The following is a 12156-nucleotide window of genomic DNA, read 5'->3' as shown; positions in this document are numbered from 1 at the left end:
AAGCGCTATGTTTTACATAGCAGACAGCTGGAGCAGAGGGACAGGCAGATGTGAGCTCCTGTGGCAGAGTTGGGAAATGAACCCAGAGCTGAATCCTGCCTCCCAGTCGCAGAGCTAGCCTTCTCCCAACAAGGCTATAGTTTGAGTCTGTCCTTTCACATCACTTTGCAGACCAGCAGGGGAGATTAACAGAGATTAATTGCAGGGTGTCCCACTATATGTAGCAGAGCAGCTGAGAAGCCCAGCAGGAGAGTCTTGGAGACCTGTAGCTGCTGGTAGGAACCAAAAAAATGAAGTTACTGAGCCTCTCCTGGCCATCTAAGCAGAGGCTGGCTAAGTCTTTCTATTTCACAAGTCCAGTAAAATTTGTTTCACCACCCGGTGTGCTTATCAGTGCTTTGGAGAGCAGTGGCTGGTGATGAATGAGAGACAGGGTTAGTTCTCTGCCTGCAGGGCTTTCAGCAAGGTGAGCTTGCTTTGGACACCACTCCTTTCTTTGTAGGCATCTCTGTAGCTCTTCTGAGACTGCAGGCAGCGAAGCAGCAGTCTGCTTTCCAGGACCTCGTCAAGCACAGGTCTGTCTGAACTACTGGTCCCAAAGATTGTTTCACGCCTTCACCACATCAGCAAGCTCATGTTGGCAGCTGTGTCCAGCATGTTTGCCCAATAAACTTCAAGCTAACATGAAATGATGTTTGCAAATAACTCCTTTTTTTCCCCTAGCACTTACAGAACTGAAATAATAACCGAACTAATAACCCTCTGGTTGTGAGTGTCTGGAGCCAATTTTCACCTTCAGCAATATCCGTCAGCACAGAGAGGACAGTAGCAAGCTTGCCCACACAGGTTATGGTGCTGTCATTTCAACAAGCTCATTGTTTTGCAGAGAGTGTCTGTGCATGTCACCCTGGCTCCCAGCAGATGGTCCAACTACCGAACGCTGTTAGGTCCCCACGCAGACAGAAGGGCCCGGGGAAGGTGTGCAAAATAGTTGGAGAAATAAAATGACTCCCTGAAATACAGGGAGTGGTAGACACATGGGTACAGCAAGAGAAACCTTGTGGCATGATCATAAGCAACCTCTGTGCTCAGTTTCCCTGTTTTTTGAACAGGGAGAGGGTTGGTGTTGAAAGTAGGGATGTGAGTGCTAGCTAGTGCTTGCAAGAGATTAAGATTCTCATGTAAGGGATAGTCAAAAAGACCAAGGTACTCTTACTAATGTTTTATTCATAAAATACCAGTGAAATTGATTAAGCCTTCCCCTGATGTCTTCTTTTCAAAGAGGCTGCTAGTGGACCAGGAAGAAAGGCAGAAGAAGTGATTGCAGGTGCCAGGTACCACTTCCTACAGCCTCCCTGCCGCAGTGCAGGCAAAATGGCTCAGCCTGGTGGACTGATAATTGTGAAATAAACCCCCTGCCTGGGAGCGGTGTATCAATATCTCTGCAATGGCAGGGTCGGCTGCATGGCTAGACTTTCCTTGGAATGTGTTTTCTCTTTGAGACTTTAGGATAGGATCTGCCTCTCTTTTCTTTCTCATCTGGGTTCTGAGTTTGTCTTCAGTGACGAACTCTGCTTTCAGGGTCAGGGGCAGCACAATTCCTAAAATACCAGCCCAGCAAAAGTGCTAGGACATGGGGGGAATTTGTACCTGCCCTCTCCACGCTCAAATCTGGTCCAAGTCTGTGTTTTGTCAGTTGTATCCACCCTCAGAAACACTTCATCCTCTCCTGGGTAGTACCCAGACATACCACAGAACGAGCAGCGCCTGGAGGGGCAGTGAGTACAGCTCATGCACTCTGTGGAGTTGCCCCTGTTTTGACATTAGCTGTGAGGTTGGTCTGACGCACAGGCCTGAACTGATCTGCTCATCTGACCTCACGCAAGCCATAGTTAAATGTTGGCAGCCTGAGCAGCGTAAAAGCACCTGGATGGTCTGTTTTCTCCTCAAACTGATCGTTGCACGTCTGTGATTTTGTCTAGATACCAAACTCGGCCCCGAAGCCTTTCGTTTTGATGCTGGAACTGAAGCCATGGCAACCAGACTCAGCGAGCGCTACTACATCCTACGCCCAGAAGTGGTAGAAAGCTACATGTACATGTGGCGGCTGACACACAATCCCAAGTACAGGCAGTGGGGCTGGGAGGTTGTGAAGGTACAGTTGGAAAACTCTTACAGGCTGCTGGATTCTTAGAAAAATCTTTCCTTCAGTCAATAAAAAGAGCAGAAATTATTTAAATTGTGTTACACACTAAGACAAATTAGCCATAGGGCAGAAATACATAGAATAGTTCAATTTAGTGTGGTGTCTCTGATCATTGTGAATGTTTTCTTCTCCCTTTTGGGCTTCGCTAAAATCAGTCAGTCAATCAGAACAGTGGAGGTTTATGAAGAGGAGTGCTGCAGACAGTGAAACCTGCTATTAATGTAACAGCCCTTTGCAAAAAGGAGTCAACCTTCTATTTGAAATATCTGGACTGCTCAGAACTAGTGGTTCATAGTTGGCCAGGGAAAATCAGCAAACCTGCCTTTGCCCTTTGTCTTGTCTTCTTCCCACAAAGACCTCCCAGCCAGAAATTCACTCACTTCATCTAGCTCATGCAATAGGCCGTTGGCTGCTGCCCTGCATCCTAGCAGGGGCTGCGTTTCAGTGGCAGAGCCGTCATTTGTCTACTGCCCTGGAAAAGAAGCTCTGCAAACAGCCAGACTTGCCACTTGAGATCTGTTTTTGCTATGTGTGTAACACCAGGTTCAATCAATCAACAAACTTAGGTGGTTTACGTTTCTCTTGCTATTTCATTAGAACTAGCTTCATTCCCAGAGTCTGTAGTAATCACCCCGCCCTTCAGTGAGAGACAGAGGCTACTATAAACCTGGAATTTGATTCGTAAACCTGACTTGTAATGCAACTGATGATGATTAATGAGTTTATCCATTATATTGTGTGTTACTGAGATTTCTTTTCCTTTCTCAGGCCCTGGAAAAACATTGTAGAGTCGAAGCTGGTTTTTCTGGCATCCGAGATGTTTACACCACAACCCCAACCCATGACAACATGCAACAGAGTTTTTTCCTCGCAGAGACTCTGAAGTAAGTCTAGTTATCGCAGAGGCCTTTCAGAGTAGCATAAATCCTGCAGCATCAACACTCTTGTCTGCTTAATAAGGCTCTAATAATAAGGGGGGGAAGTCTTATCCTCTGTGGGGAAAACTGGGCAAGGCTATGGGTGCTGCAAAGCTTTGGTAGTTTCCTCCTGTAGAACCACTGCTGTCGTTGGCACTGTCGGGGATACTGCTCATGTGCTGGATTTAAAGGACTCTTCATCTGATTTAGAGCTGCTCTGAGTGGGAGGTTCTGACAGCTGAGCTCCCTTGGATTTAGCTCTGATGGTTTAAGAGACAGCTGTCTCCTCTGCCAGCTTAATGTCCTGCACACAGATGAAGCACGACTATGGCCTGAATTTGCTGCCACTTGGTGCAGGTCTGCCTTTACCAGTAGTGTGAGCTAACGTTTGTGGGGTGGCTGAGCGCAAATAACGCATCCCATTTTCCCACCTTTGCACCAGGGGTGGTGGTTTCCAGCAGGGGAGTGAGGCAGGGAGTCGGGAAATATGTCACCATAAACCGTGGCAGCTGAGGCCAATGGCAGCCCCCATCACAGTCCTGCTGACAGTGCTTGCTTGTGCGTGCTTGGAGTCCCACCTGAGTTTCCTTTAATCTCCCTTTGTGTCCATCTTCTTCCCGCCCTCCCTTGCCTTATGGCTCCAGGTACCTCTATCTTCTGTTCTGTGAAGATGACGTGCTGTCCCTGGATGACTGGGTGTTCAACACAGAGGCTCACCCCCTGCCAGTCAACCACACGAACTTTAAAGCAAGCGTGCAGTAGCGAGGCCATTGCCCAGCGCCCTGCTTCTGCAGCATCGGCGGGGTACTGCATTTCCTTTCCATTAAAGGAATTCGTGTTGTTCCTAAAATGGTATTTTGGGGCACTAGTCCAATTCCGGACAGTATTATATTGGGAAGATGAAATCATGACGTAAGCACCTTCTTTTCCTCTGTGAGGAGCTCTATTAGCCTGATAATGAGATGTTTATTCTGGGCCATATTGTACACAGTTCATAGACATTCCTTTATACAGAGAATTTATATGAAATCCACTGACTTTGCTTTATAGTGGCCAAAGGACTGGAAGTTTGCCATAAAATAGACTTCACACATACACCCTCCTTTTGTTTTTCTGTTTCATTTTGCCTTTTATATACTCTTGGATTTATCACCTTTCTAATTAACAGTTTTCAATATACTGTGCTTTCTAGGTGTAGAGTTTCTGGGCTCTTTAGGAAGGACAGGAGAGGATAAGGAGGAAGGGGAGTTGTCCTTATGTGAGAGGGCAGCTGGAGCGCACGGAGCTCTGCCTGGGGATGGATGAGGAGCTGACTGAGAGCTTATGGGTTAGGATTACAGACAGGACAGGTAAAGGTGACCTTATAGTGGGTGCCTGCCTTAGGCCACCTGACCAGGAAGAACAAGAGGATCGGGTCCTCCACAGATAGCTAGGAGCAGCCTCGAGTTTGAATTTGCAGGCCTTGGTCCTCATGGGGCACTTTAACCACCCTGATACCTGCTGGAGGGACAACGCAGCAGGACCTAAGCAATCCAGGAGGTTCCTTGAGTGGATTGATGATAACTTCTTCCTCCAAGTGACAGAGGACCCAACAAAGAGGGGTGCTCTGCTGGACCTCATACTCACCAACAAGCAGGGGCTCCTTGGGGATGTAAGATCAAAGGCAGCCAAAGGGCTGCAGCAACTGTGAGATGATGGAATTCAGGATCCTGAGGGCAGGAAGGAGGGTGAAAAACAAGCTCACAACCCTGGCCTTCTGGAGAGCAGACTTCGGCTTCTTCAAAGATCTGCATGGAAGAGTCCTGTGGGATTAGTCCCTGGAGGGAAGAGGGGCCTGAGAAAGCCAGTTAATATTCAAGAATCATGTCCTCCAAGCTCAAGAGAGTTCCATTCCAATGAGCAGGAAGTCAGGCAAAAATGCCAGGAGGCCCACGTGGATGAACAGAGAACTCCTAGTCAAACTCAAACACAAAAAAGAGGAGCATACAGAGGGTTAAAGCCTGGGAGGACTACAGAAACATTGTCTGAGCATCCAGGGCTGTCGCTAGGAATGCTAAAGCCCAGATGGAATTGAATTCAGCCAGGAATGTCAAAGACAACAAGAAGGGCTTTTATAAGAAGATAGGTGACAAAAGGGAGGCTAGGAAAACATGGTCCTACTGGTCAACGAGACAGGTTACACAGGACATGGAGAAGATTGAAATACCAAATGCCACCTCTGTCTCAGTCTTTACTAGCAAGATTGGCCTTGAGGAATCCTAGGTTCCAGAGACCAGGAGGAAAGGCTGGAGCACAGAAGATGTACCCTTGGTGGAAGACGATCAGGTCAGGGACTACTTAAGCAAACTGGATGTACCTACGTCCATGGGCCCTGAAGGGACGCACCCACAAGTGCTGAGGGAGCTGGCAGATGTCTGTGCAAGGCCACTCTCAATAATCTTTGATCGATCATGGCAACTCAGAGAAGTGCCCAGACACTGGAGGAAAGCAAATGTCACTCCAATCTTCAAGAAGGAGGACGCAGAAAACCAGAGGCTCATCAGCCTCACCTCAAGGGCTGGGAAGGTGATAGAGAAGCTCATCCTGGAAACCATTTCCAGGCACATGAACAACAAAAATTTCTTCAGGAGTAGCCAGCTTGGCCTCACCAAGGGGAAGTCATGCTTGACCAACTTGATAAACTTCTGTGATGGAATGACTGGCCTGGTAGATGAGGGGATAGCAGCAGATATTGTCTATCTGGACTTCAGGAAGGCCTTTGACACTGTATCCCATAAGATCTTTGTAGACAAGCTGTTGTTGTATGAGGTGGATGAGCAGACGGTGAGGGGGGTTGAAAACTGGCTGAATGGTTGAGCACAGAGGTCCTGTTAGAGGCCAGTAACAAGCAGTGTGCCCCAGGGTCAATACTGGGTCCAGTCCTGTTTAACATCCTCATTAATGATCTGGGTGATGGGGCAGAGCATACCCTCACCAAGTTTGCTGATGGCACAAAACTAGGAGGGGTGGCTGAAACGCCAGAGGGTCGTGCCACCATCCAGAGGGACCTCAACAGGCTAGAGAAGTAGGCTGATAGGAACCTAATGGAGTTCAACAAGCAGAAGTGCAAAGGTCTGCACCTGGGAAGGAACAACCCCATGGACCAGTATGTGCTGGGGCACCCAGCTGGAAAGCAGCTCGGCAGAAAAGGACCTAGGGGTCCCATGGACACCAAAGTGACCATGAGCCAGCAATGGGCCCTTGCTGCAAAGGAGGCAAATGGCATCCTGGGCTGCATTAGACAGAGCATTGCCAGCAGGGCGAGGGAGGTGATCCCTCTCCTCTGCTCAGCACTGGTGAGGCCACACCTGAGTACTGTGTCCAGTTCTGGGCTCCCCAGTACAAGAGAGATGCGGACATACTGGAGAGAGTCCAATGAAGGGCCACAAAGATCATTAAGGGACTGGAACATCTCTCCTATGAGGAAAGGCTGCAAGACCTGGGACTGTTTAGCCTAGAGAAGGCTCAGGGGGATCTTATTAATGTATATAAATACTTGAAAGGAGGGTGCAAAGACAGAGGCGGGCTTTTCCAGTGGTGCCCAGTGACAGTGGGCACAAACTGAAACACAGGAGGGTCCCTCTGAACATGAGGAAACAATTTTTTACTCTGAGGGTGACCCGAGCACTGGCACAGGTTGCCCAGGGAGGCTGTGGCATCTCCATCCTTGGAGATTTTCAAACGCCACTGGGACGCAGTCCTGGGCAGCCAGCTCTGAGAGGCCTTGCTTGAGCAGGGGGTTGGACCAGATGACCTCCAGAGGTCCCTGCCAACGTCAGCCATTCTGTAATTCTGTGATCGTGGTGTCAAAACTGTAACTAAATCAAAGCCTGTCTGCAAAATTCTTGATCCTAATGTATTTTTATATACTTTTTCTGTGCTCTTAAAACACATTTACCACACATCACTTCTCATTTAACTTTCCTTTATAATTTCTGTGGTTTTCTACTTTTGTTTGGAACTAAATGTTATGAGTCACTTGTAATAATTTCACTGCTGTAATAGTCAAATCTGTGAAACAGAATAAAAGTCTTGTAAAATAAAACGCATGTTTGGGTTGATCCTCTTTAAAGCCATCTGTCAACGACCTGTTACATCATGCTTGGAATAACTAGGTGACAATACTGGTTGATTTCAAGAATATTTCACAATAGATGTTGATTTCCAGAGTAATCTAGCCAGAGTATGGACAGCAATTCCCATCTGCACCAGCTCCCTTAAATTGCTTGTTCACCACCTGATACGGGTTAGCAGGAGTTCTGCTAAACATCTTATTCTTCTAGTGAAAAATAAATGATCCCCAGCCAGGTTTGCTCTTTGGTGTACATTGTTTCTGGAATGAAGTAACAAGAAAAAGAAAGGAAAAAATTGAAGGCAGATTATTCCATGAATCCTGCCACTGAACTAGCAGTGCAGCCGGTGTGTCCTCTGTGACTCCAAGCAGGATGCCTGTGCAGAGATGTTCACACACCACTCGTGTTCTGACCCGGGCACTCTGAGGACCTGCTTAACAGTTCTTGCCCCAAGGGCTGGGTCTGGCATCCGCAGCCTTTCTCCCAGAAGCCCTTCCTCTGGGCACTACAAAGCCGCGCGGCCCTCGGTGATGGAACATTTGGTTCGTTCTTGTGACGTTCTCTTGATAACTGGCTCGTTCAGCAACTTGGGAAGGTAAAGTTGCTTTGAGCAAGTTGTGAAAACAAAAAATGTGTTTCTAAATTCATGCCTTTGTAATTCCCCAAAAGAAATAAGGTTGTCAGACGGGGACTTAGCATTATCCCAGGGATAAAGATATGGGCTGGTAAGCTTGGCCTAGAGGAGTGGCTGTTGGTAAATAAACATCTTGGGAGTGAGTTGTGTTATCCAGGAGATTTCGATACCAGGAAGCTGGTTTAGCTCAGAGGATTTTTATAACGGATTAAGGGAATTCCATAAATAAAAATGTCCTGCTCTTGGAGTAACTCAGAAGAACACTTTGCCGGGCAGAATTTAAACCCCCAAAATAAATAGCATGGTTCTAGTTTCCTTTAGAAATAGATCCTTGGTGTTACACTAAAACTCTGCTCTTGTTTTCTCTTCCACACACGTGAGCAAGGACAGTATTAGTGAAGTCACATACCATTCTAGAGGAGAGCCGCTGCTTTCCTGCAGCTCCGTGCCTGCATCACGAACAGGGAGGTTTTTTACTTGCCCAGCATGCCTGACGAGGTAAAGCTTATTGGTAAGTTTGTTACCCAAGACACTCGCATGGAGCTCAGCACCAGCCACGACGAAACCTTTTTGTTGCAAAAATCCATGCTCGAAAATTTCCATTCTCACAGACCCCAGTTCTGCAAACAGTTCTGCAAATACTGCCTGTGCTCACAGATACCCACAGTTAAATCCCTGAGGCCAGTGGATTAATCACAGGCATCAAGTTAAGCATGCACATGTTTAGCAGGAGTAAAGATTTGTTCCAAGGATCAGCTTTGTTCCAAGGCCTGGCTCTGATCCACGGCTGGGATTTTGCTGTCCTACGGCAACGCAGGTAACAGAAATGTTTGCCCCGCTGGTGTCTTGAAAGTCTCTGCTCCTTCCTAGCTCCTCAGCACACCTCGAGCCTTGGCTGGATGCTGTCGCTCGAGCAGAGCCCTTGTCTCTGGCAGCTCTGTGTGCGGAAGCAGGCTCTGGGATTTCACCCCTCCTGTCTCACGCCCGCCCCGTATCCTTCCTGCTAGCTGGGGCTGGTGGGACTTCTGGTGTTCATCCAGATGGGAACCCCTTTGTTTTCGTACTTTGAGCAGATAAATAAGTGGGGTGTTACATTTGAACCAGAGGTTTGGTTTTAAATGTTCAGTGGGAAGGAACAGGGAACATGTGTGTCTTTGAGCTGCTTTCCTGCCTTTCGGTCTCAGGCATGTGGGACGCCAGTGGGAGTTCTGTTGTTGATTTGTGATGGCTTTTTCCTATTTTTGCGTCACCTTACCAGGAAATGTGACCAGCCTGGGTTATTTCCCAGTTCCTGTTACATTCAGATTCAGGAGCCGTGATTACCATGTTAATTTTCACCACCAGAACATGTGGCCCTACTTTAGCTCAGAAGGAATTTCCTGTGAATGAAGTTCTGATACAAGAAAGTTGCATAGCGGTAGAGATGAAAACTAATAACTATCGCGTGTAGAATGGCCGGCTGTTGTCCCCTGACCATACAGGAGATAAGACAAAACTATCCAGAAAACAAATGCATCTTTTTGTAACCCACACTTCATTTTTACGGCATTAGTAAATTCCCTTGGAAGGCTTTCAGCAGAATTGGTTATTGAATTCAAAAGCCTGGCGGTCGTAGTATTTTTCCACATACATTTTGATCTGATCTATTTATCTGATTGTTTCAGATGTGGTGCATCGAGCGCTGGCTCCCAGTGCTAACAGTTCCAAAGTTTCAGCAGTTACTTCTGATCACGTTTGGGTCTTTGGCTTCACTCCCTGTGGAGCCTCACGCAGGTACCGTGCTGTAATTAGGAATCCTTTCAACAAAACTCCCCTGCTTTGTAAATGCATTTGTTCGGTGAGTGTCAGACCTGTGAGTGACCCGCCAGACTCGACTGCTTCCTACTGAATAGGGAAGGCCGAGGGGAGTTAGGAATGCAAGCCCATGGGAATTCGGTAGGCGTCGGCTCTTGCTCTTCAACTAAACGGTCTCCTTTGAAATGTCTCAATCAAACTTCATTTCATGCCGCGGCCTTTGCTGGCCCTTCTTTTTCTGGGATGAACTGTATGTTTTCCGTGGCCATGCAGCTTTGTCACTGCATCCCCAGAGCAGGATGCGAGCCCCTCTTCTGCAGTAAACACACCTCCGGTTTTCTTGTCCCCTTTGAAAAGCCCCACCTGAAACCAGACTTGGATGCTCCGTGTCCCGTTCTGTTTTCCAGAGGATTTATGGTTTTGGACCTCAGTCTGGTCGGGACTTGCTTCCTCAGGGGCTTTCTGTTTCCAGGTGCTTTCTCCATTTGCATGCACAGCTCAGATTTTAGTGCCGCCTTCTATTACCCCATGATCGCTTTGACTTTAAAACAGGCCAGGGTTTCCAGCTATGGGAACGGGGCCATCAGTTCACATGAGGACAGGGTTCCTCTGCTCTCACAGCATGCCACCCTCAAATGTGGACTTGCTGCGTGTACTTCGACACATGGAAAACACATCCCTCTGCTGCAAAATAGGTCACTCCAAACTTTTGATCCCTGCTACCAATTTCTCACTGTTTTTCTTATTTTCAGCTGGACTCTCTCCCTGCCGGCAAAGGGGAAATCTGGGATAGTTTTTCCTGCTGCATGAGTTTTCTTGGTGGAAATCTTCCTTGTTATTTCACAAGGATTTCCTTTGATACGAGTGTGCCTGGGTAGGCCACACAGCAGATGTCTGGATATTTAAAATTCTTCCTGAGCACTGTAATCGGTAATCTCAGGAACCAGCAGTGTAGAGCCAGGAGTTGTTGGTTTTGTTCTCCTTTGAGGAGGATTAGTTCCCAGCAGATGCTCTGAATTATTTCACCTTTTGTCTTTCATTCTTTTTCCTATCAAATAATTCATCCGTTTGTCATCTTTATATGGTCGCTAGTGACACTGGAAATGGTTCAGGTGTAAAACGAGCGCCTCTGCTTCTCGTCTAAATGGTATCATTTTGGCTCTGCCAGCCACCCTGTCAGGTCTCTTCTCCATCTAGGTGTCTGCAGGCTTTGTCATCCCCTATCACCTCTCGCTCTTGCTCGTTTCCCAGGCACCCAAGTACATTTATCCTATTTCAAAGCTATCTTGTCCTGTTATATTTTGTGCTCTAAAGATACTTGCCAGGTTATTTGAGGTAAGCAAAAGCTCTCCACACCTCACTGCCCAACTTAATGAGTCTGGAAAGTTTTAAAGCACATCTGCTTAAAGTACTTGAGTGCTTATCTCATTCACACCTGTCTCTGCTCCCAGACATTATTCCAATGACCTGTTAATTCAGTTCCTCCCATCTCCTCCCCATGGCCCAAGCACCAGCTTGATGACGGGTGGGGAGGCAGAGAGCAAAGAGCAGCAGTGGAGTTTCATGAATATTTTCTTCTATGGTGGAGCTGGCAGAAGGAACCTTCTCCTTCCTCCCTTGGCCATGCAGATGTAACGACGCTGATCTGAGTTACAAATAACCCAGCGTTTATTCTGTTGCTGGGCTCCCCAGTCTGGCCCACTGTGTTGCCCAAGCTTGCACTGTCACTGCAAGAGAAGCGTCGAGGGCTTTGTGGGAATCTATGGCAGAGAGAGGAACAGTGCCCAAGTCCCAGGGAGAAGGCTGTACCTTGCTTTCACCGACTGAGTCCTGCTCCCTCCAATGTTGTTTGCTGTGGTCTGCAAGAAAACGCACAGTGTGATTTTTTTTGTCTGTTTTGTCCCAGGAATTGCTCAAAACTCCACACGCTGCTGGCCTGCTCTGCCCAGGATTACCAGCCTCTTCCTCCTTCCTTGATGCAGCTGCCGCTGCTCTCTTAATGGCTTGGTCATGCTCTCCTCGTCGCCAACCAAAAAGCTCTTTAAACCTAAAACAAAAATGATTAGGCAGGCTTAGGAAACAGCAAAGGCTTCAAAGGATTAAATGCTAACGCTTCCTGCTACCCTTGGAGAGATCAAACATTCTGCGCTGTTAGCCCTGCAGCAGCAGAAAATGGTACTAAATCTTCCCCAGCAATCAGGGCATTTCAGTGCCGGTGCAGGATTGCATGTAAGCGGGGGCAGGAGACTGATTTATGAGCAAAGAGTACAATAACTAAATATATATCTCTTGGCCAAGCCACTGCTAAAGGAGCAATGTGACAACTTTGCAGAAAAACCTGAAGGGCACAAAGAACGCAGGGAGGGTGGGAAAGTTTGGGGCGTCGTAAAGGTCCGCGGTGGTAGAAATGACTCAAAATTTGGGAATGGCGATGTGGTGGCAGGAGGCTCAGCGTCGGCTTGCAGAGGAGTGCTGTCATCTCACGGCTGCAAA

At 47.6% G+C, this 12156-nt stretch overlaps 1 protein-coding gene across 2 annotated transcripts in view; it reads left to right on the top strand.

Annotated features, from left to right (window-relative positions):
* Positions 1 to 7211, top strand: part of MAN1C1 (mannosidase alpha class 1C member 1) — a 67772-nt gene extending 60561 nt beyond the window's left edge. Inside the window, exons 10-12 of one of the 2 annotated variants that reach the window (XM_075114462.1) lie at positions 1983 to 2155; positions 2975 to 3090; positions 3768 to 7211. In XM_075114462.1, coding sequence (XP_074970563.1) covers positions 1983 to 2155; positions 2975 to 3090; positions 3768 to 3885 — 407 coding nt within the window. In that variant the 3' untranslated portion in view covers positions 3886 to 7211. Of the gene's footprint in view, positions 1 to 502; positions 693 to 1982; positions 2156 to 2974; positions 3091 to 3767 lie in introns of those variants that run through there. The other variant, XM_075114463.1, reaches the window with a different exon arrangement.
* Positions 7212 to 12156: the final 4945 nt, after the last annotated feature.

This window comes from Phalacrocorax aristotelis, chromosome 20, assembly GCF_949628215.1.
Source record: "Phalacrocorax aristotelis chromosome 20, bGulAri2.1, whole genome shotgun sequence".
In the NCBI taxonomy this organism is placed as follows: domain Eukaryota; kingdom Metazoa; phylum Chordata; class Aves; order Suliformes; family Phalacrocoracidae; genus Phalacrocorax; species Phalacrocorax aristotelis.
The sequence above is the reverse complement of the archived record's forward strand: the minus strand, read 5'-3'. Positions and strand labels throughout refer to the sequence as shown.